Consider the following 25,269-nt stretch of genomic DNA (forward strand, 5'->3'; position numbering starts at 1 on the left):
GAGAATTGGAAGCTCCTGGTCATCCTCAGCCACTCTAGTGAGTTCAACGCTCTCCTATACTATATAGATCCTGTCTCAAGAAAGATTTTTAAAAAAAAAAAGAGGAAGAAGTAGAAGAGAGAGAATGTTTCAGACACGCACAAGCTGTCCTGTCAGCAAGGCACCATGAAGCAGCCACTGTCACTTTATAAGTTTAAGCCATTTCCCTCAGAGTTCTTGAACAGCTAGTTTATTCAGTCATGGGTGATATAGGAGCGTGCTAGTCAGCACCGTCCCCAGTTGTCTTCTGTGAATGTCCCTCCGTGGAGCTGAGTGGCAGTGTTCCCTGGACCACTGCCCTAGGCTGGGCCTGGTGTGCCAGGCTGTGGTGCTGGCATGCTGCCAGGCGAGGCAGATGTTTTTGGAGGCATCCCCAGACCCACATAACTCCAGTTACTCTGGATGAAGTGTACCTACATTGTAGCAAAGTGTTGATCAACTACTTCAAATCTTGGTTTCCCTTTATCATTCTTGCAAGAGGATTTTTTCCCCTCTTGCTCATAAAGTACCTTCCTTCTGAACCCCAAAGGTCTCGTTAGCTTGTTTCTCTCCACTAATTCCCAGTTGCCATGACTTGCTTTCCTCAAATTTTACTCTAAATAACTGCCCTAAAAACAAAGATTTTTCCCTTTCTCCTTTTTTCATTTTATTTAATTTATCCATTTTATTTTTTGAGATACGGTCTTAATCTATAACCCTGGCTAGCCTGAACTCACCAAGCAGCCCACCATACTGGCCTTGAACTTGCAGCAATCCTCCTGCCTCAGCTTTCTGAGTACTGGAATTAAAGGCATGCACCACCAAGCCTGGCAGAAGTTTTTCTTCTCGGGTTCATCCGAGGTCCTACTAAAGTAGTTTCAGATGAGTACCTGTTTGTTTCCGTCACAGTCTGGGGTTGAGGCCCCACATGGGAGACCCCACGTCCTCACTCCACTCACAGTCCAGCTACAACCCCCGTCCACCCTACAGTAGCCTCAGCCCAGCTCCCTGTCCTCCTGTTGACCGAGGAGGACATTTCTTTTGATCCTCCAGATGTGCGTGCCTCTCTCTACATTTAGTGTCTGTTCTTTTCTCTTGTCTTTAACTTCACCTTCTGGTTTCTGTCACTTACATGTAGTATCCTGTTAAACTGATCATCCTGAAGGCCTCATAGGGAGGGGTCTGTGTTGATCATAGGTAATCTCATGTCTCACTATCCTTAGCAAGATCCAGGTATACATATACATAGTTTGTATTTTCCACGCCTTTGGAAAGGTGAAACCCAGGGCCTGTGCATGCTGGGCAAGCTCCCTACCTCCAAGCTACACCTCAGCCCTAGTATACGTATTACTTACTATAAAAAATATAAGCCGGACTGTGGTGGTGCACGCCTTTAATTCCAACACTCGGGAGGCAGAGGCAGGCTGATCTCTATGAGTTCGAGGCCAGCCTGGTCTACAAAGCAAGTTCCAGGACAGACAGAGCTGTTACACAGAGAAACCCTGTCTTGAAGAAAAAAGAAGAAAAAGAAAAGAAAACATCATGTGAGCCAGGTGTGGTAGCACACACCTCTAATCCCAGTATTTGAGAAGGGAAGCAGGAAGACAGGGGTCCATCCTCTGCTACTTAGCAACTTCTAGTCTAGCTGGGACTACATTGAGAGCTTGACTCAGAAAAACAAAAGAAAGAAAAGTAGCCTGTTAGCCTTGATATTGTTAACAATGATTCTACTGAATGAAGTAAACATTGTAAGTATGTTTTCTTTATTATCACAGTAAGCCATTTGGAATATTAACAGTATCTCTTTGTATCATATATGGCAAAGTACTTCAGAACTAATGTAAAAAGTAGCTATTAAGATTCCAGTGTTGGGGTTGGGGATTTAGCTCAGTGGTAGCACCGCTTGCCTAGCAAGCACAGGACCCTGGGTTCAATCCTCAGCTCCAAAAAAAAAAAAAAAAGATTCCAGTGTTGACCGGGCAGTGGTGGTGCAAGCCTTTAATCCCAGCACTCGGGAGGCAGAGCCAGGTGAATCTCTGAGTTTGAGGCCAGCCTGGTCTACAGAGCAAGATCCAGGATAGGCACCAAAACTACACAGAGAAACCCTGTCTTGAAAAGCAAACAAACAAAAAAAAAGATTCCTGTGCCTTAGCCAGGCGGTGGTCCCAGCACTTGGGAGGCAGATGCAGGCATTTGGAGCTAGCCTGGTAGAGTTCCAGGATAGCCAGAGTTGCTTAGTGAGACCCTGTTTCAAAAACCCCAAAAAATAAAAATAAAGTAAAAGTATCTGGCAGTATAGCTTAGTGGTGCATCCTGTGTGTTGTATACCTGAAGCCCAGGCTCTCTCCCCAGTTTTTGTGAGCTATTAAATGTAACTGCAAGAATTAATTGGTCTTTTTGTGTCCCACTCCCCACCCCCCCACCCCTGTCTGTTTCAGGGTTTTAACATCAAAAGTGTACAGTCACAAGGGTTTAAACTGAATGTATGGGACATTGGCGGACAGAGGAAAATCAGGCCATACTGGAGGAGCTATTTTGAAAATACGGATATTCTTGTAAGTAATCCTGATGTGCCCATCAGTAATTACATTGCTAACAGTGATCCATTGAGCAAGGCCAGCAGAGGGCTGAAGCTTGTGAAAAAATATCTTTGTACAAGATGTTTGGCTGTCACTCAGTGACAGTGTTGTGCCCATACGTACCTTGGCAAAATGTTTATTAATCACCACAATGTTATGAATAGCAAAGTAAGAAAGAAGATCTTGAACTAGCTCTGTCACCCCAAATTAGTCAAAAATTACCTATGTCCAGAAGAGAGTGATACAGTCTAGGGGTCTTGATCGGGTTCATTTTTCTGTCAGTTAAAGAATTAAAAGGCGCCGGGTGGTGGTGGCGCACTCCTTTAATCCCAGCACTCAGGAGTCAGAGCCAGGTGGATCCCTGAGTTCGAGGCCAGCCTGGTCTACAGAGAGAGAGAGTTCCAGGACAGCCAGGGCTGTTACACAGAGAAACCCTATCTAGAAAGAAAAAGAAATAGAAATAGCAAAGACAAAGCCTCCGGGATGGGGCCTGCCCTACAGAAGCAGCTAGAGGGCTGATGTGGTTCGAGCAAAGGAGCGAAGAAGTGGAAGAGGAAGTCAGGGAGGTGACAGGTCAGAATGTAGAGGACCTCGCAGTGTTTGAAGGGCCGGCCTTTCACTCCGAAGTGGGAGCTTGTGGCCTAACATCACCACTGCAGCCACGGTGGAAGACTTGGGGCAAAGGCAGAAGCAGGGGACTGTCATGCAGAATGCACAGATTGGTGTTTGGAAGTGGGGGGTGGGGAAGACGGAACCAGATGGACAGACGGATGCCACAATGACATGGGACCGCGACACTGCCCAGGTTCTCCCTGGGATGGACAGGACTTGCTAATGGGTCGGAGATAAGGGATGAGGAGAGAGAAGCTGAGGAGATCCGACTCCACTGGTTTTGTTTGGGTGTTTTTTGTTTTGTGACAGGGTCTCGTGGGGCCCAGGCTGGCCTCAAACTCACTAGGTAGCTGAGAATGACCTTGAACTCCTGATCTTCCTCATTCCAGCACCCTCATTATTGTGATTGCAGATGTGTGCTGCGGTACCCAGTTGGTGTTCTGGGGTTCTCTTTCTCTCTGTGTAATGTAGGCTGGCCTGGAACTCACAGAAGTCATCCTGCTTCAGTTTCCCGGACGTTAGGATTGCAGGAGCAGTGTCATGTGTGGCACATCAGTGGTTTGGGGTGAGAGGAACTGCCGTGTCCTGAGCAGGTTGAAAGGGTGTGCCTGAACTGGAGTGGATAAAGAAAGAACGTGGTTCGGGACCTGTTGGACTTGAGGGGCTTCCACTGACAGGGAGACTTCAAACAGGCAGCTGACTGCCTGAGACGGATGTCACGTGAGAGTTCCAAACTAGAAGTAACTTTCGACTCACCAGAATGAGCACTCTAACTACAGCCTTGAAAAAAGCTGTGACCTGGAGGGAGAGTCAGGACTGAGTTCTGGGGCACCCTGACATTTGGAGGTGAGATGATCTGAGAGCTCTCCGCTGCTGTAGCGAGCACACCACTGCCACATCAGCTGAGGCAAGGTTTCCTCTGGCCACAGTTGGCATGGCAGTCCGTGGCTCTTGTTGTAGGCCTGTAGCAGAGTTGCGCTGTGGCAGGCAGGGCATTACAGAGGGAGCTGGTCTCCGAGTGAGGAGGAGGCCAGGGTCTCACAGTGGCCCTTGAGGTCCTGCTCTGGTGACCTAAAACCCTCCCCAGAGGCCTTGACTCTCCGAAGGTCTGCACCAGTGGCCTCGGCCCCCCCCCCATCCCCCGTGCTAAGACGGCAGCTGCGCCCCGCCGTGCTGGCTCTCACCTTCTTGCTCCTCGCCTTCGTGTTCACCTCACAGCTGAGATCATCCTGACCATTCTGTGCTTTTCGGCCACTGTGCCTTTAGGCGCTATCATGTTCATTTGTCCTTGCTTTTTTTTTTTTTTCCTTCTTTTTTCTTTTTTAAGTGCCAAAGATTTATCTAGCCCAGGGTCTTACACCTGCTCGGTAGCAAGCATCCCGCCCCTGAGCTACATCTCTGGTCTTACTTTATTCCTGTTTTCATTGGTTTAGTGCCTGTTCCTCTCACCAGAGAAGTCCCATGAGAACAAGGACTTTAGCATTTTTAATTTCTATTATTGTGTGTGCATGTGTGTGTGTGTATGTGTGCAGATACTTAGGCACATGTGGAGATCAGAGGACAACTTTGTGGGGTCAGTTCTCTCCTTCCCTTGTATGTGGCCTCCGGGATCAAATTCAGGTCCTCGGTCTCGCATGGCTGTCAGGCACCTTCACCTGCTGGGCCGTCTCAGACAAGCTGCTTTTTTTCTTTAAACTGTGTGTCATCGTGCCTGGAAAAGTGCCTCGGAGAACAAAAAGGAAGCTGTTGTAGATGTTTTCTGACATGAGGTAGAATGTGGAGTTACATGACCTCTAAATTCCCTCCCAGATTCAAGGCTGTCCTTCGTTTTTGTTTTTTTTTTTTTTGGTTTTTTGAAACAGGGTTTCTCTGTGTAGCTTTGGAGCCTTTCCTGGAACTCACTCTGTAGCCCAGGCTGGCCTCGAACTCACAGAGATCCGCCTGGCTCTGCCTCCCAAGTGCTGGGATTAAAGGCGTACGCCACTATTGCCTGGCCTCACTGTCATTCTTAAATTGAGAATGTAAGATTATGCTACCATCAGCAAACATGCTGCGGCCTGAGATGGCATGGCATCCTGCAAGCACATCCTATTTACGGCCCTGAAGTGGGTTCCAGTCCATTCTTCATGCTGGGTTGAAGGTTGAAGTAGATGAGAAGACAGATGAGGAAGGAGCTGCCATCCATTCACTCACCTTTCAACCGATTATTCCATGTAAATAAGACAGGATCACGTGTATCCCAGACTGGCCTTCATCCACCTGTGTACTGAGGATGACCTTGAACTCCTGATCATCCTGCCTCCATCTCCCAAATGATGGGATTGCAGGTCTGTATTACACCCAGCTTTATGCAGTGCTGGAGATGAGCATATGGGTGTCTTAGTTAGGGTCTCTGCTGCTGTAATCAAAAGCAGCTCGGGGAGGAAAGGGTTTATTTTCGCTTACACTTGCAGCCCCCAGTCCAACACTGATGGAGTCAGGGCAGGAACCGATGTGGACGCCGTGGAGGATGCTGCTTACTGACGTGTTCCCCTGGCATGCTCAGTCTGTTCTCTGTACCATCCAGGACCACCAGCTCGGGTGGTCCTGTCCACAGTGGGCTGACCCTTCCACATCAATCATCAGTCAAGACAGTGCCCCGTAGGCTTGCCCACAGGACAGTCTGTTTGGAAGCATTTTTTCAAGTGCCTTTTTTCCCAAATGACTCTAGCTTGTGTCAAGGTGACATAAAACTAGCCAACACACTAGACAAGCACTGTACAAATGGAATTACAGTTTTTTAGTTTAAATTTTTTAGATTCACACAGAGCTCAATAACAAAATAGTATAATGAAACCCAAAATATAAAACTCAGCCAAGCAGTGGTGACACATGCCTTTAATCCCAGCACTTGGGAGACAGAGGCAGGTGGATCTCTGTGAGTTCCAGGCCAGCGTGGCCTACAGAGCAAGTTCTAGGACAGCCAAGACTGTTACACAGAAAAGCCATGTCTCAAAAAAACAAAACAAAACAAAAAAAAAAAAAGGAATGACATTCAACTCAGCTTTATTCTGTTCAGTTTCAGTTTGGACTTTTTTTTTTTTTAAAAGATATATTTATTTATTATACATAGTATTCTGCCTGCATGTATTCGTATAGGCCAGAAGAGGGCACCAGATCTCATTGTAGAGAGTTGTGAGCCATCATGTGGTTGCTGGGAATTGAACTCAGGACCTCATGAGGAGCAGCCAGTGCTCTTAATCTCTGAACCATCTCCAGCCCCGGTTTGGACAATCTTGTTTCACTGTACTTTTAGATATTTTAAGACAAATCTCAGGCATTGTGGGGTTTTGTTGTTGTTGTTGTTGTTGTTTTTCACAAATACTTGAAATATGTGAAAAAAAAAAGTATAAAGGGAGCGGGAGGGGGTGTTTGTTGTTTTGATCTCAAAATTAAAAACAAAGTATGACTTAGCATCCAAAATATGGAACACTTAGATATAAAACTTGGGCATAAGTCTGTGTGTGGAGCCAGGTGTGGTGGCACACCCTTTAATCCCAGTGCTGCGAGGTATTTGATTACATTGTGTGAGATGTGATGTCACTGCAGTTGGTTTAATAAGAAGCTAAATGGCCAATAGTTAGGCAGGAGGTTTAGGTGGGACTTCCAGATAGAGAGAGCTCTGGGAAAAAGAAGGGAGGAGTCGCCAGCCAGAGGCAGAGGAAGCAGGACATGCAGGAGGAGAGGTAAAAGCCACAAGTCATGACGTGGCAACACATAGATTAACAGAAATGAGTTAATTTAAGTTATAAGAGCTAGTTAGGCCGGGCGGTGGTGGCACACGCCTTTAATCCCAGCACTCGGGAGGCAGAGGCAGGCGGATCTCTGTGAGTTCAAGGCCAGCCTGGGATACAGAGTGAGTTCCAGGACAGACTCCAAAGATACACAGAGGAACCCTGTCTCGAAAAATCAAACAAACAAAAAAAGAGCTTGTTAGAAACAAGCCTAAGCTAAGGCCAAGCTTTCATAGTTAATAAGAAGTCTCCATGTTGTTAGCTGGAAGATGGCTGGCAGGACAGGGAAAGACTCCTTACACATGACTCCCAATGTGGGTCCACATGAGGCCTGAGCACTCGGGAGGCAAAGACAGGTGAATCTCTGTGAGCTTGAGGCCAGCCTGGTCTACATAGTGAATTCAGGATAGCCAGGGCTACGTAATAGACCTTGTCTCAGAAAACCAAAAAAGAAAAAAAGAAGATTTTGTCTACAGCTATAGCATAATCCAGACAGCACATGGAAAGAATATAAGAATTGGTCAGTGGTGTGAATAGAAGACACAAAACTAGACACCCCCACACAAAACTAGACACCCCCACACAAAACTAGAGACCCCCACACATCCCCACCCCCCAGCCCACCCCCCGAACATAACCAAGTATGCTCACTAAGAGAATGAGACAGTTCGGAGGAGGAAGGGTATTTAGTGCGCATGGTGCTGGGCCAGGGGAACATCCACACACCAAAACACAGAACCATCTAGACACAGACCCTACCCCATTCATAAAAAACTCAAAATCTAATCCTTTTTTTTTTTTTTTGGAGGAGTATGTTGAGATAGAGTCTCACTATATAGACCAGGCTAGCTTTGAACTCACAGAGATCCACCTGCCTCTGCCTCCTGTCTGTGAAAGAAAGAAAGAAAAGCTGGGCTTTACAAGCATTTAAGCCTTCCGTTTTATGAATGGTTCTAGTAAGAGAATGGAGACACCAGTGAGACAGTTGCTGTGAAACAAAACTTCCAGGGCAGATGCACCCCAGGTAGGCAGCCCACGACAGACCAAAGTACAGATCCACCAACGTCCAACTTGGTGAACCAGTGAGTTTTACTGGGGTCACTACAGGAGTATGAGTCGGGGGTTACTTCCAGGAGCAGAAATGATTGTGTCACCAAAGTCACCCCAGCATGGTGACAGCTCACGAAAGCTGCGAGTGTTCAGTATGTGGAGCACACTGCTCAGCCTGCAGGCAGCCCAACAGGTTGGAGAGGGTTGTTGATGATTTGTGGGGCCTCAGGGACTTCCCTGGCCAGGACTCACGGGAGGAAACCCACCCTTGGCACTGAGGTTTCCACTCAGTAACCTTATGGCCTCTGGGAGTATCCTTTTCCACCCAAGAAGGGATTTTTTTTTCTTTCCTTTTAACTAACTGAGTTAGGTAGGTGGGAGTGGCATCACCGCACCTGGTTTGTCTCTCCAGTGGCTTTCCAAATCTGCAAACACTCAGAGGCTAGCATTACGTCATCTATGCTATAGCAAAACCTTTTCCAGAGGATGGACAGGGCAACATCCTGAACCAGACGACAAATAGTGGGTTACAAAGATAACCTAGGGAAGGACTCTGAAAGTCAGCTGTCACCTGTTCTCAGCAGGTGTCAGGTGACCCCAGAAGTTCACAACTAGGAAGATACTAAGTCAAACATAATCAGCTCTAGTACAGCATGGAAAGGTTCCATCGTTTGTATCAGTTGCTTCCCCCACAGATCAAGGTTGGATACAAAGCACAAATAGGAGGTAATTAGTTCCCGGTAGTCCGAAGTCATTCTCTCTGAGCCATTTCCATATCCTGGAGCTCTTCCAGGGAGCCTCCCTACATTTCTCCACACCTAATGAACTCAGTGCCTGACTTAATCTGCTCAGACCTACTCATGGCCAAGGGTGAACATGGCCCTGCTGTCCCCTGCTGCACCTGATGACTCTGGATCAGAGTGGCACTGGGCCTGCACTGTAGCTCTTGACTCCTCATTTACCATACCTGATTGTTGGGAGAATTCCTGGCTGAATGAATCATCTCTGTCCTTAGGATGGCCTTTGGCTGGAGGGAAATGCACCCTCCCTTCTTCCTCTGGGGGTATTAGCCACCCCGGACAGGCTTGATTGTCTTTACCTGTGTTGTATCCGGAGGTCTGCCGTGAGCCACTCTGCACACTTCGTCCTTCGGAACTTCCACACAGATCCTGCCACATCTATCTGAGTAACCCAAACAGATCTCTTTCATGGCTTTGTCTTTTTAAATGTTTCTCTAGGCTGTTCTGTCACCTTCCGGACTCTCATTATGTGTTGTCATTTAGATCTGTCAACACCTTTTATTTATAAAAATCTTGGCCAGGTGTAGTGGTGCACTTTAATCTCAGCACTTGGGAGGCTGAGGCAGGAGGATCTCTGAATTCAAGGACAAGGACAGCCAGGGCTACACAGAGAAATCCTGTCCTCCCCCCCCAAAAAAAAAAATCTTGCCCCACCAAAGGGCTCAGCAAAGCCACTAAAGGCCCACACTAGCCTCGGGGTCCCTGCCGGACCAACCTTTTCTATAACTCCTCTGTTAAAGTTCTATCTGGCCCAGTGAACTGGGGTTCAAACACAGCTCTTCTTATTCCTAGTTACCTCAATAGCATCAGCCCTCCCCTGTGGTTGTCCAGCCCGTGCTATTTGTGGGGACCTCAAACAGAGACAACCAAGTATTCCTGGTGGCTTTCATAAGCCACCTTCCCTCACACTGTCTCCGTTCTGCAGCCTGTGCCCCAAAGAACGGGAAGTTTACCTCACTTGAGTTTCCTGACTGATCCCGCCCACTCCCATGTCCCACGGCCTCACAGGCATGCTGAGACAGACTCTTTCGTTGCTTGTTTAAACCTCCCTAATTCCAGCAGTTCAAGTGCTGAGCATTTCCTGATTACCCTAGTTTCTTGTACCAAACCATTGTGAGCCCCCCAAACACGCTGGATCACAAATCAATCGATCTCTCTCTGTCTCTCTGTCTCTCTCTGTCTCTCTGTCTCTGTCTCTCTCTCTCTCTGTCTCTGTCTCTCTCTGTCTCTGTCTCTCTCTCTCTCTAAGATTGGCCCCTTGGGGTATCTTTTATTGCTTTTATATTAGATTTTGTTTTGGTTTTTCACCCTCTGAATCTTTCCGTGGGTTCTGAGTTCTTGGGTCCCTGGAAGGGCTTTGGAGCATGGATCTAGCTTGCCTTCTCTTCCTTCCAGCCCCCAACCTTAAGAAGCAGCAGCGACACCTCCGTCTCATCCTCTCTCTTATCTAATGCACTTGCCACACCGGAGGCCAGCACGCGGGATGCTAGCCTCACCTCCCGCCCTTGTTGCACTTCTTCCTTTACACAAACAACTTCCGGCTTCACTGCCATCTCAGCCCCGATGCACTTCTAACTGCACACCACCGTGGCCGAGCAACCGCGGCTGCTGCTTGTAGACAGACTCGACCCTTGTGCATTAATCTCCAGGACTCTAACATTTCCTCTAAACCTGTAACTGTTTTTAGGACAGCTCTGTATTCACCTGGTATTCATCAAGCGGGCATGCCACCCGCACCACACAGAGAAAGACTGCCATCCTGGGATTCCTCCCACACACACTCCTAATCCTGATGGCTCAGCCTTAGTTACACGTCTCACTACCCAGAGCAAGAACCATGCAACTGCTGTTGTAGCACAAAGACACGCTAGCACACACCCTACGGGAAACGACAACTGTACTGGAATTTCCTCCACAGATGCCCCGACTCAGGCCTCTCAGTCTTGGTTGCATATCTTGCTGCACACAGTCAGGACCGGGTACTCCTCCCCAACTCATGTTTGGTTCTTTTGTGTCCCTGTTCAGGTGCCAATTATGTTGTGTGATGGAACTTTTCCTAGAGAGATACAACACACACATCTACTCACTCCAGATAGGCAGCCCATGACAGACCAAAGTACAGATACCACCAAAGTCAGATCAATGAGTTGTATTGAAGTTACAGGAATATGGGTGTGGGGTTACTTGAAAGGATTAGTGTAGCTTGAACTTTCCTGCCTGGCCCACAGTCAGGACAAATCTCTCTCACCCGCCAGTCCCAAGCCGCTCAAACCCGATCAAGTAAACACAGAGACTTATATTGGTTACAAACTGTATGGCCGTGGCAGGCTTCCTGCTAACTGTTCTTACAGCTTAAATTAATCCATTTTCATTAATCTATACCTTGCCACATGGCTCGTGGCTTACCGGCATCTTCACATGCGGCTTGTCATCATGGCGGCTGGCAGTGTCTCCCTGACTCAGCCTTCCACTTCCCAGCTCTATTCTCCTCCTTGTCCCGCCTATACTTCCTGCCTGGCCACTGACCAATCAGTGATTTATTCATTGACCAATCAGCAACACATTTGACATACAGACCATCCCACAGCAGATTAGTATCGGCTCAGGACTCTCCAAGACCAAGTTCTCAGCACAAAGGAGATTTCTTTTTCCCCAGAGGGACAGAGGGCAGGAATAAGAGACAAAGACAGGTCAGGTGGTGGTGGCGCACGCCTTTAATCCCAGCACTCAGGCAGAGCCAGGCGGATCTCTGAGTTCGAGGCCAGCCTGCGCTACCAAGTGAGTTCCAGGAAAGGCGCAAAGCTACACAGAGAAAACCCTGTCTCGAAAAACCAAAAAAGAGAGAGAGAGAGAGACAAAGACAGGAGACAGAGGATGAGGGAGAAGGGATATTTGTCCTGGAGGGACAAAGGACTGCCTTTGGATAGAGGAGACGTGGCCCACAGGCAAATGATAGTTTATAAAGGTAAAGAGGAAACCCCATGGTAGGATGAGGTGTTTAATTTTAATTAGACATGTTAATTAGGTGAGTCAGAGAGAGCTTTTGATTGCTGGACTTCAATGCTTTGATAGCTGGACCTTGGTAGTCAGCCTCAGGAGGAGGAAGTGGCCAAATAAGGGAACAGACTTTGGTGGCTAGCTTTAGGGATGTAATCTAACAGTTTTCAGCAAGGCAGAGGGAATGAGGAGAAGGGTAAGGCCCCCAGAGCCACGTTTTCCAGGCCTGGACTGGCCAGAGTCCCTACGTTACTTACAGGAGCAGAAATGACTCAAAATCAGCTGGCTTCTGCTTCCCACAGGCAGCTCTTCTGGTCACAGAGTCTTCTGAAACCTTGGCTAAGAGTCCTCTTTGCAGCTCAGCTCCTCTCCTCCATGGGGGACCCTTGGCTTTTGCTTGCTATGGCAGGGACAGACCTAGTGAATCTGGTCAGTTTCAGGGACTTCCTGACGCTCTTTTGCGTTGTTTACCTTCCTATGAAGGAGCTTCCCTGTTACACAGCAGCAGTCTAGCTGGTGTAGACACATGCCACCAAGCCACATCCTGAGTTCACTCTTGGGATCCCTGGGCGGCAGGAGAAGAAAATCAGTTCCTACAGGCTGCCCTCTGACCTCCACACGTGCACTGTGGCACTAGATTGCGTTCACATACACACAAAAACTAAAAAGTAGGGGAGAATGAGAAAACACAATGTGGATTGGGAGATCTTTATAAAACACATATCTGATAAAAAAAAAAAGCTTATGTCTAAAATATACAAAGAACTCAGGTTGATAATAAGAAAACAACCTGATAATTTACCTGTTTATCAATGTGTGTCCCCCAATCTCTGCCTGCCAGAGAGGAGTGCTGGGATTATAGATGTTTATCAGTGTGTGTCCCCATCTCTGCCACTGGGGTTATAGGTGCTTATCAATGTGTGTCCCCATCTCTGCCACTGGTATTATAGATGTTTATCAGTGTGTGTCCCCCCCATCTCTGCCACTGGGGTTATAGGTGTTTATCAGTGTGTGTCCCCCCCCCATCTCTGCCACTGGGGTTATAGATGCTCCACTACATCTACCTCATCCATGTGTTTCATGGATGAAAGTCAGGTGTCAGCTTGTGAGTTTTTTTGGTTTTTTTCGAGACAGGGTTTCTCTGTGTAGTTTTGCGCCTTTCCTGGAACTCGCTTTGTAGACCAGGCTGGCCTCGAACTCACAGAGATCTGCCTGCCTCTGCCTCCCGAGTGCTGGGATTAAAGGCGTGCGCCACCACCGCCCGGCCAGCTTGTGAGTTTTTAAATGGGCAAAAGAGCAATGAGGCATGATGGTTCGTGCCTGTAACCCCCAAATTTCTGGGCGGCTGAGGCAGAAGAGAATACCACAGCAAGTTTGAAGCCAACCTAGACAAATAAAACTGTCTCAAAACCATAAACTAATTAAATAAATAAATAGGTAAAAAGGATCTGAGTAACCAGCTCAGTAGAAAAAACAGAAAGATGATGGATAAACATTTGAAAATAACTGACCTTGTGTCCTTAGGGAATTGTGAAGTACAGTAGCGGAGAGATGTGGCTGCCACCTACTAGAATGGCTAAAATCTGAAACCTGGACCCGGGACAGATGCTGGTGGCGCTTGTAGCTGTGGAAACGCATTCACTGCTGGAGGGTGCAGAGCAGCCCCTCTGGAAGGCCGTTGGTAGTTTCATTTAGAGCCGAGCAGCCACACAAATACAGCGCAACAACCAAGTATCCAAATTCATTGAGAACGTATACCCTGCCCTAAGCCCTGTATGCAAATGTTTGTAACAGTGTTACTCCCAATTGTCAAAAACTAAAAGCACTCAAGATGTCCTTTAATAGGTGAATGGATAGCAAACTATAATCCGTCATTTTGGGGGTATTATTCAATGATAAAAAGAGGGTTCAGCAGGAAAGGCACTTGCTTGCCAAGCCTGACCACCCAGGGTCCTCATGAGGCTCCACACGGTAGGAGAGAATCGGTCCCGCAAGTTGTCCTGTGACCTGCATAGACACTCGGTAGCACATGCAGAATTTCACATACACAAAATGTAAAAATAAAACCCACCAAGCTACTTGTGGTAGTGTAAACTTTGGAGCTAGGGGGATCAGAAGTTCAAGGCCAGCCTCAACTATGTGAGACCCTGCCTCAGAAAAAAAAGGGGGGAGGGGCAAGCTGGCCATGGTGGCACACACCTTTAGTTCCAGCACTTGGGAGGCAGAGGCAGGAGTTCTCTTGAGTTCAAGGCCAGCCTGGTCTATAGAGCGGGTTCCAGGACAGCCAGGGCTACACAGAGAAACCCTGTCTCAAAACAAACAAACAAAAAACTCTGGATGTGATCCCAGTACTCTGGGAGGTAAACAGCCCTCCGTGAGTTCAAGACTGGATCAAGTTCCAGGCCAGCCAGAGCTATAGTGAGACACTGTCTTTAAACAAATGAACTAGCCGGGCGTGGTGGCATACTACTTTGATCCCAGCACTTAGGAGGCTGAGGAGGATCTCTCTGAGGTCCAGGACAGCTAGGGCTGTTAGACAGAAGAACCCTGTCTCAAAAAGTCAAAATAATAATAAATAAAATAAACTGGAAAAAAAAGGTAAAGCTGCTTTAGATGAAGTGCCCAGAGAAGAGCAGTACATAAGAACATTAATGCTTGAAGCTCCAGAAGGCCTCAGAGCTTCTGGTCTGCACATAAGCTCTACCCTCCTGAAGGTGGACTGCAGCATGGTAGGGCCCTGGATCTCACATTCTCAGTAGCTGTGAGTGCCCAGGAATAGCAACCCCTAGCAAGCATGAGAGCAGCCCTTTGGCCATGGTATGTACTAGTACAAGATAATATTTAGGGTTGAGAGTCAACCTCATTATTGTCCAGCGCCATTTGAGATTAAGCAGGTTTTGGAAAGCAGCTGAACCATGCTCCTCCCCCCCTCCCCCTCCCCTGGGGTTCACGTCTACAGCCTTGAGACTCAGCTCTGCTTGCCTGCCTATTTCATAGCAGCCCTGAGCAGGTTGATGGATTCTGTGTTTGTCTGGGTTTAATAATCTTCCATTGTTAGTTGAAAAAGACCTATTACGCTGGACGCCATACTGCTGCAGGAGCAGGACTGAGGCTTGACATATTTCGTTGCCTGGTTAAATCTTTTCAATTCTCTCTGGAGTGCCGTGGTAAAATCTAGCTTTGGAGCAGAGGTAGACAGATTGATCCAGCCTGCATCCTGTTTTGTGTAGCCTGTGAGCTAGAATGGTTTTTATATTTTGAAGAGGTTGAAAAAAAAAATCAAAAGGAAAATGCTGTTTTGTGGCACCTGAGAATGATGTGAGATTTAAATCCCAGCGTCCGTAATGCAGTTTTGTCGGAACCCAGCCGCCAGCATTTGTTCCTGGGGTTCCCACAGCTGCTTTCTCCCTGCAGCAGCCTGGCTTCGTGATTGTGACAGAGACTGCATGGGCCACAAAACTCTGATGCTCACAGAAGTTGCCTCCCTCACTTTAGAACACGAAGTTGGAAGGTCAGGGTTACTCTCCAGGACAGTGATGCTGAGAACATCTGACTTCTGCTGAGGAATTTAGGGAAACAACTAAAAAAGAAAAATTGAACTAAGATGGAAAGAAGGAGCTCGAGCAGTCGTCCAGATCTCTGTGATCACCAGGTGTGGTAGTGCACCCCGGGAGGCAGAGGCAGAGGCATGGTCTGTAGAAACCCAGGCCAGCCGGGGTTCTGGAGTGAGACCTTGTCTCAGTGAACAAGAGGGAGAAGGAGAGACAGACCGACAGAGGACCCCCAGAGCAATGGATGTCAAATGTTTTAAAATAGCTCTTCCCTACTTCCATATTGGTGCTCCTGGAGGACAGAAGGCACCAGGGACTGAGAACCCTGAGTTACAGATATCTGATCTATCAGTTTCATTGTCCTCTTAGACCTCAGCTGTGAGGACAGCCACCTGCCTCCCTTGTCACCTCTTCCTGCCTGCCCTCTGGTGGGGAAGTACCAGAAGCAATAAAATGGTCAAAAGGTGGCGGCAGGAGGGAGAAGAACCATCTCCAGCTCTCAAAGACAGCTTCCAGAAACAAACAGATCAGAGCACCTGTGACTTGATGCCTCAGCTGCCTCCTGGGTGCTGGGGATTATAACCTTGCTGTAGACAAGGTTTCATGGCTTGCTGTTGGAAGGTCTCTATCATTTTAAATCAGAAGCACACGTACTTAACTTTCTCTGATACTTCCTGGCTAGAGACCAGAAAAAAATATTAATCATCAGTTTGTTCTGAATTAAAGCAAAAAAATATTTTTTTTAAAGTAAGCAAGAAAAAGAACTGTTGCATGACTACATGGAACGTACCCATGGCTACACAGAACTTACCCATGACTACACGGGAACATACATACCCATGGCTACACGGGAACTTACCCATGACTACACGGGAACGTACCCATGGCTACACGGGAACTTACCCATGACTACATGGGAACGTACCCATGACTACACAGGAATGTACCCATGGCTACACGGGAACTTACCCATGGCTACACAGAACTTACCCATGACTACACGGGAACGTACCCATGACTACACGGGAACGTACCCATGGCTACACGGGACATACCGTGGCACAGAACAAACAGACAAAGGAGCTCCGGGAGGAAGCCGACCCTTCCTGGAGAGGGAGAGCTGGAAGCTCACTGGGGAGGGTCTTGGAGGCCAGTTAACCCCATTTTTTTTTTCCAGTGACTCTTAAGTGTGGTAATTACTTTCTAGACTTGATCCTAGGTGTTTTGTTTTGGTTTTTGATTTGTTTTGTTTTTGTAGCAGTGTTCAAATTCTATACAGACAAAAGCTAAGTAGGAGAAAGAACTGGGGTGTGGTTAGAGCCGTCCTTTGGAACCTGGTATGGAAACACGAGGTGAAACATCATGTCCGGTAAGAACGGCAAACACTTGGTCGCTGGAAACTGTTCTCTGGACTCCTGGCGTTTGGACGGTCGGCTCTTTAAAACCTCTCCACTGCTCGCTGGCCTGTGTCGACCGTCTGTTTTTGCTTTCCTTTACGTTTATTTGTTGGGTACACGCTTGCCATGGCGCGCCTGTGGGGTCCCTTTTCTCCCTCATCATGTGGAACTCCAGCCCCCCCATGCAGGTTCCTCCGTTTCCTCTTTATCACGGAACGGCCCCCTCTCTTCCCTCCGTGTTACTCACCCCTTGGCCCCCACACACCTTCCCTACTTTGTCGTCTGTGTTCTGTGCAGTGGCCTGCACACACCCTTCGGGCCGCTGCCTGACTCCAGAGCGTCCTCCCAGCAATCAGCTGGCTTTCCTTCCCTCCTTCCTGTCCTGAGCTGTGGCTTCAGTTGTGATTGTCCTAATTAAACTGTAGACGTGCAGATAATTCTATAGAATCACGTTTAGGCTCTTCCCACCACATCCATTCTTTCTAAATCTGTGTTTACAGTATCCATGAGCCCCAGGCTGGAGAGGTGGCCGCAGGGTTAAGAGCATATATTATTCTTCCTGAAGGACCTGAGTTCAATTCCCAGCTCCCGCGTCAGCAGACTCACCAACTGCCTGTAACTCCAGCTCCAGGGGATATTACACCCGTGGCCTCCTCAGGCACCCACACACATAGCCTACAGACACACATATGTACATGATTAACATTTTTTAATTTAAAAAGACGCCTGGTGGAACCTAGTATTGCACACTTTTAATCCCAGCACTCAAGAGGCAGAGGCAGGCGGATCTCTGTGAGTTTGAGGCCATCCTGGGCTACAAAGTGAGTTCCAGGGAAGCTAGGACTATGTAGAGAGACCCTGTCTCAAAAACAAAACAACAAAGCCTGAGCCCCCAACATACATAACTAAATAAATTTAAATTTTATTTAATTTAAAAATAAATGAGCAAAAATAACGTGAGCCACATGTGCTTTGCCTGGTGAGTTATTGTCACATCAGGTGTAGAACGTCGGTGACACGGGCACCATCTGCTGATCGTTCACTAGCACTGAGTCTGATGGCCAAAAGAAGATTGAAATCCCATCCCCCCCCACACACACACACCCCCTATGCTTCTCCAAGTGGAAACTCAGGCCGTTCTTGAGAGACAATGTAAACTTGGATTCTGCTGTAATAGTGAGTGTTAGTGACTAAGGGGAAGAACCCTATGCACAGAAAGGATCATTTCCTTTTCCAAAAGAGAACAGGCTTTCGGTGAGATAGAGAATTTGAATCAACAACAATGCTATGTGCATGGCAGAATCCAATGTTGTAATTTAAATTATGGGATGGAGAGGTTGGTTTCCATTTTTAACTGAATGTACTTTTTTAAAGAGAGCCTTCCATTACACTATTAACTTAGTAATAATAATGTTAAGTTCTTTTTCTTTTCTTTTTTTTTTTGAGACAAACCAATTAGGCTGTCCTTACATAATTAGGCTGTCCTCAAACTTCAATACTTACTGTGTATGTAGCTCAGGCTGGCCTCAAAGTCTTAATCCTCCTGCCTCAGCTTCCCAAATGGTGAGATTGCAGGTGTGTTATCACCAACCTCACCAAGTAGCAGCGTTAATTTTTTTAATAGTTCAAAATTTTCTTTTCTTTTTTATTTTTTTATTTTTAAAAATTAATTAATTAAATTTATTTTTCTATTATCAGCTTGATACAGTATGTATTCTTATCTTAATAGTGAAATGTTTCGGGCTGGAGAGATGGCTCAGAGGTTAAGAGCACTGCTTGCTCTTCCAAAGGTCCTGAGTTCAATTCCCAGCAACCACATGGTGGCTCACAACCATCTGTAATGAGATCTGGTGCACTCTTCTGGCCTGCAGGGATACATGCAGACAGAACACTGTACACATAATAAATAAATCTTTAAAAAAAAAAAATAGTGAAATGTTTCATTGAAGCTTGCTCAGTAATTGAGTAAAACCAAAACTTATTATAAGCCACAGTCATCCTAGGGTCCCCCATGCTATATATATAGTCTCCATGGTTCTGTGGGTTGTAGTCTGATTGTTCTTTACTTTATATATAGAATCCACTTATGAGTGAGTACATACCATGTTTGTCCTTCTGGGTTTGAGTTACCTCACTCAGGATGATTTTTTCTAAATCCATCCATTTGCCTGCAAATTTCATGCTTTCATTGTTTTTCTCTGCTGAGTAGTACTCCATTGTGTATATGTACCACATTTTCTTAATCCATTCTTCAGTTGACGGACATCTAGGTTGTTTCCAGGTTCTGGCTATTACAAATAGTGCTGCTGTGAACATAGTTGAGCATGTATCTTTGTGGTATGAATCAGCATTCCTTGGGTATATGCCCAAGAGTAGTATGGCTGGGTCTTGAGGTAGATCGAATCCTAATTTTCTGAGAAACCACCATACTGATTTCCACAGTGGTTGTACAAGCTTGCATTCCCACCAACAGTGGAGGAGTGTTCCCTTTGCTCCACATCCTCTCCAACATTGACTGTCATTAGTGTTTTTGATGATAGCCATGCAGCGTTAATTTTTTAAAGAATTTTAAAAATATGCCCAGTGGTGGTGGCACATGCCTTTAATCCCAGTACTCAGGAGGCAGAGGCAGATGGATCTCTGAGTTCAAGGCCAGCCTGGTCTACAAAGTGAGTTCCAGGACAGCCAGGACTGTTACATAGAGAAACCCTGTCTGGGGGGGTGGGGGGAGGTGCTAGAGAGATGACTCAGTGGTTAAGAGTACTGACTGCTCTTGCAGAGGATCTAGTTCATTTTCCAGCACCTACATGGTGGTTCATAGCCATCTTTAACTCCAATCCTAGGAGATCCACCACCTTCTTCTGGCCTCTGTGGATATTAGGTACACATATGATACACAGACATGCATGCAAACAAAACACCCACCCATACATATAAATAAAATGTTTTAAAAGTACATAATTTTGCCGGGCGGTGGTGGCGCACGCCTTTAATCCCAGCACTCGGGAGGCAGAGGCAGGCGGATCTCTGTGAGTTCGAGGCCAGCCTGGTCTCCAAAGCGAGTACCAGGAAAGGCGCAAAGCTACACAGAGAAACCCTGTCTCGAAAAACCAAAAAAAAAAAAAAAAAAAAAAAGCCGGGCGGTGGTGGCGCACGCCTTTAATCCCAGCACTCGGGAGGCAGAGGCAGGCGGATCTCTGTGAGTTCGAGGCCAGCCTGGTCTCCAAAGCGAGTACCAGGAAAGGCGCAAAGCTACACAGAGAAACCCTGTCTCGAAAAACCAAAAAAAAAAAAAAAAAAAGTACATAATTTTATTTCTGATTTTCTTTTTAAATTTGCATATGAAGAATTAGGAGGGGCTGGAGAGATGGCTCAGAGGTTAAGAACACCGACTGCTCTTCTAGAGGTCCTGAGTTCAATTCCCAGTCACCCACATGGTGGCTCACAACCATCTGTATACATAATAAATAAATTTAAAACAAAAAAATAAATAAAGTTTAAAAAAAAAAGAATTAGGAAAGAACTTATCTTTTCTTCAAGACAGGGTCTCACTACAGAGTGAGTTTGAAATTAGCCTAGACTAGCCTCATTCTCATAGCAATCCTCCTGCCTCAACCTCTCAAGTGCTGAGATTACAAACATGTGCCACCACCCCTGGCTGGGTAGAGCCTTCTGTAGGAAATGTAAATAGCTGATGTGTTTAGAAGCTATAGCTGTGGGTGATTTTCATTCCCTTCTCAACTTTATTTCCCTTATTGTTATACAAAGTTACTTATGTAGTAACTAAAACTCATGGGCAGAGGGGGAAGCTTCAAATTTGAAACTTACAATGAGTCTCAAATTTTCTTCCTGCTGGGGATGTAACTGAGGCCTAGCATTCATGTGAGGCCATGTGTTCAATCCCCAGGACCCCATAAAACACACCTGTACCCAGCAAGTCAGGCAGAATCAAAATTTCAGGGTCATCCTTCAAGGCCACCATGGACTATATGAGACTCTGTCTCAAAACAAACAGAAACATTATCTTCTAGTGTAGCTTTCCCATCTATTTCTAGTCTTCAGTCTTGACGTCCCAGCAGCCTGGGAAGGTAATGAAAGAGATGGGAGGAAACTGTCTCTTGTCTCACCCCAAAGTCAGCATAGAATTAATGTTAGTACTTTTAGAGAAATGAGGTCCCAGGAGTATAGGATTGCAGATGCCTCCAGATAGCGTCGCCTTTAGTCCCTCCCATCTGTCCTGTTCTGAGGACATGGGGCAGCACAGGAGCATATCGGAGAGCAGCTGTGGAGTTCATTGTCGGGTGTGCTTGAGTTTGAACCCCGGCTTTGTCACATACTGGGTGTAACTTGGGTACCATTTGTAGCTGAAGTTTTCCTGGTCCTGCCTGGCCCATGGTCAGGACAAATCTCTCTCACTGGCGTCCCCCAAGGAAACACACAGAGACTTATATTACTTATAAACTGTATGGCTGTGACAGGCTTCTTGCTGTCTGTTCTTATATCTTAAATTAACCATTTTTATTAGTCTATACCTTGTCATGTGGCTCGTGGCTTACCTGTAGCTTACATCTTGCCCCTCATCGTGGAGGCTGGCAGCGTCTCCCTGTCTCAGCCTTCCACCTCCCAGAATTCTCCTCTCTCCTTATCCCGCCTACACTATACTTCCTGCCTGGCTACTGGCCAATCAGCGTTTTATTTATCAATCAATCAGAGCAACACCTTCACAGTATTCCCAGCAGGTTATTGTTTAGACTTTATGTTTCTTTATGTGCCACATAGGAGAATAGTGCGTCTGTCCTGGGGATTGAACACATGGAGCTCTAGGAAGAACTAGTGGGCTAGGAAGCCTCACTCACTAGTGAAAGACCAGAGCCCCACAGAGTGCAGGGATTTTACCCTCCTTGGCCTGGAGTTTCCCTGGATGTGTTTTCTCAGCATCCTTGGTTAGTTAGTTAATTAAGTAATTAATTCGCTTATTTTGCTTCCCCAGATGAACTGAGAATCGCCCGTCCATTCCCACATGATGGGTTAATCCGAACTCTCTGAGGACCTTCTGTTCCTTTTGTAAAACTTGCCTCTTCTCTGGGCGGGAGAGATGGCTCAGAGGTTAAAAGCACTGGCTGCTCTTCCAGAGGTCCTGAGTTCAATTCCCACAACCACAGGGTAGCTCACAACCATCTATAATGAGATCTGGTGCCCTCTTCTGGCAGGCAGGGATACATGCAAGCAGAATACTGTATACATAATAAATAAATAGATCTTAAAAACAAAAACCACGACATTTGCCCCTTCTCTTTCTGTGTCTGTTTGTTGAAGTAATTCTTTTCTTCCTTTGCAGATATATGTAATTGACAGCGCAGACAGAAAAAGATTTGAAGAGACGGGTCAGGTAAATGATTGTTATGTCAAACTCTTTCCCAAACACCGGGTATTCATGACTCTGCCTGAAGTGTGTGTGAGGAAAGGGGGGACTTCTTGTTACAGTTCAAGGAAGAGGCTCATTCTGGCGAGCAGGCAAAAATACCAGCTGTCCAGAGAGATCAGTTTCAAGTCTTTTATACTATCTTTTGATGAAAGCTTTAGCTTAATCAAACTTAATATATAAGATATAAGTAGATGGGGCTGGAGAGATGCTCAGAGGTCAAGAGCACTGACTGCTCTTCCAGAGGTCCTGAGTTCAATTCCCAGCAACCACATGGTGGCTCACAACCATCTATAGTGGGATCTGATGCCCTCTTCTGGTGCACAGGCATATATGCAGACATAACATTGTATACATAATAAATAAATAAATTTTTTATAGATATATATTATATATATGCAAATGGAACTTTGTACCACACCAAAAAAAAGTCCTTCTGATTTTTTTCCCAGACCTTGTAGAAATGAACTCACGAACACTACAATTAGCTTTTCTATTCACACTTTGTTTGTTTGTTTGTTTCGAGACAGGGTTTCTCTGTGTAACCATTCTGGCAGTCCTGGAACTCACTCTGTAGACCAGGCTGGCCTCAAACTCACAGAGCTCCACCTGCCTCCGTCTCTGCTTCCCGAGTGCTGGGATGGTGGTGGGTGCGCCACCACCATCGGTATTGACACTTTTCAATACTTAATTGACCAAGAATGACTTTGGCAGATTGAGGAGGATGAGAAGAAACATACAAGCCAGAACTAAGCTACTCACTTTCAAGCCAGGAGACGAGGTCAACCTTGAACTCAAGCACGGCTTCAGCTGCAGGCCACCTGTCAACATGGTTAGGTGGTGTGATTTGTGTACAGAGTCATACGCAGAGCAGTGCTGGGCATGGACCGTTGAGGTCAGAGTGAGGTCACCAGCAGGAGCAGCAAGGGGAAGGGAGTCCCCAGAGAGGCGTGCTTGGATCTTAGTGCAGAAATTCTGGCCTGTTTCCAAAGGCGGAAGTTCCCATGTTTCTGTTCCTTTTACTTGGCAAGCGGGTTGTGGAGTCTGCAGACTCCTGGAGACAGCGCAGCTCCCTTCCACACCCAGTGGTTTCTGGGTCCTCTCTGGCTGAGGCCGTGCTGCCCTTGAGCTTGGGGCAGGGCTGTCCTCGGAGTTAGCTGCCTCTTGAGCTGTCTAGTTCCTTTTTGTCTTTTTAGTTTTGGTTTTGGAGACAGGGTCTCATTATGTAGCCCTGACTGTCCTGGAACTCCCTCTGTAGACCAGGCTGGCCTCAAACTCACAGAGATCTACCTGCCTCTGCCTCCTGAGTGCTGGGATCAAAGGCATATGTCACCATACCTGCAGCTTTCTGGGTTTATTTTGAAAGCTGAATGTTTAAAGTAGCTAAAATGTAGCCGGGCGGTGGTGGCGCACGCCTTTAATCCCAGCACTCGGGAGGCAGAGCCAGGCGAATCTCTGTGAGTTCGAGGCCAGCCTGGGCTACCAAGTGAGTTCCAGGAAAGGCGCAAAGCTACACAGAGAAACCCTGTCTCGAAAAACCAAAATAAATAAATAAATAAATAAACAAATAAAGTAGCTAAAATGTGAGTTTAGAGGGAGCGAGGCGGAGCCTGTCCTTTTGGTAAGTGTATCTACTCATTTGAAATTACTGCAGACAGAATTAGCATACACTGTAGAGTTCAGCCTGTGACCTGGAGGGCCAGTGAAGGTCTAGTCCCTTCCAGTTCTTTCAGGATGAGAGTTTGATGATGTTGATGCATGAGTGCATGCTTTGGAGATAGGGATTACTAGACACAATTATCTCTAATTGTCATTTTCATTTCTATGCATGCTTGCACCTACACACATGCACTGAGTTATTTGTAGGGTGTGGGTCCAGCCCAGTGAGGGACACCTGCTTAGCATGTGTAAGGTTCTTTGTTCAATCCCCAGCACCAGAGGAGAAATGAAAAGGATATTTGCAGGTGGTAAGCTTGAATAAGTCTGAGATCTCTATCCGCTGTCTACCTTCTTCCTCAAACAGTGGCTCTCGGGTGTTTCTCAGTGTGACCTATGAGTCGCTCACAACCTGGGGAGTCCGTTAATAGTGCTTCCTGGACGCTGGCTCTGGCTTTCTGCAGTCAGCACCCCTAGTTGGAGCCCAGAAATTTGCTAGGGAATCTCACACAGTTACAGCCTGAGGGTCTCTGCCTTGAAAGTTGCTGCTGATCAACTTAACTGCTTAATGTGTTGTCATTCCAAGTACGTGGCTTAAATGTCATAGTTCTCAAACTTCTGTCCTCTTTCCTTCCCAAAAAATGGCCCAGGAACTAACGGAATTACTGGAGGAAGAAAAGCTAAGTTGTGTGCCCGTGCTCATCTTTGCTAACAAGCAGGACCTACTCACGGCAGCCCCCGCCTCCGAGATCGCAGAAGGGCTGAATCTACACACCATCCGGGACCGAGTCTGGCAGATCCAGTCCTGCTCAGCTCTCACAGGCGAGGGCGTCCAGGTGAGACCTTGGCAAAGTTCCGTTCCCATCAACGTGGCAGCTCACCAAGGCAGCCTTCCTCACCGGTAGGGTTGATCTAGACCAGTGGTTCTCAACCTGTGGGGCACAGCCCCCTTTGGGGTTGAACGACCCTTTCATAGGGGTTCCCTAAGACCATCAGAAAACACAGATATTTACATTACGATTCATAACAGTAGCAAGATTACAGTTATAAAGTAGCAACAAAGTATTTTATGGTTGGAGGTCACAACATAAGGAACTGTATTAAAGGGTCAAATCATTAGGAAGAGTGATAACTACTGCTCTAGACAGAAAAAGATTTGAAGCAAACGGCCTTTGATTGGCAGATGAACATTCTAGAAAGTGAAGGGCACAGAAGGAGGTTGCTTCTTTGCTGCTAGAAACCAGCCAGATACCATGAAGTGTTCCAAGGAAGGAATAACCCTGCACCTCCAGCATACTCTCCCTGCTTGGAGGAGGGCTGGAGAGATGACCTGGAGTTGTTCTAACTCTGGAATTGTTTGACGATTGTCTTGGCATTCTATGTTACATCTAATATTATGGACACTAAAAGCCTG

At 46.7% G+C, this 25,269-nt stretch overlaps 1 protein-coding gene across 1 annotated transcript in view; it reads left to right on the plus strand.

Moving 5' to 3' along the window:
- Arl3 (ADP ribosylation factor like GTPase 3) overlaps positions 1-25,269 on the plus strand; it is a 55,987-nt gene that overhangs the window by 18,217 nt on the left and 12,501 nt on the right. Inside the window, exons 3-5 of the mRNA XM_052761978.1 lie at positions 2,457-2,573; positions 22,116-22,166; positions 24,506-24,691. Coding sequence (XP_052617938.1) covers positions 2,457-2,573; positions 22,116-22,166; positions 24,506-24,691 — 354 coding nt within the window. The remainder of the gene's footprint in view (positions 1-2,456; positions 2,574-22,115; positions 22,167-24,505; positions 24,692-25,269) is intronic.

This window comes from Peromyscus californicus, unplaced genomic scaffold, assembly GCF_007827085.1.
Source record: "Peromyscus californicus insignis strain IS unplaced genomic scaffold, ASM782708v3 Scaffold_4__1_contigs__length_199733344, whole genome shotgun sequence".
NCBI classification, from domain to species: domain Eukaryota; kingdom Metazoa; phylum Chordata; class Mammalia; order Rodentia; family Cricetidae; genus Peromyscus; species Peromyscus californicus.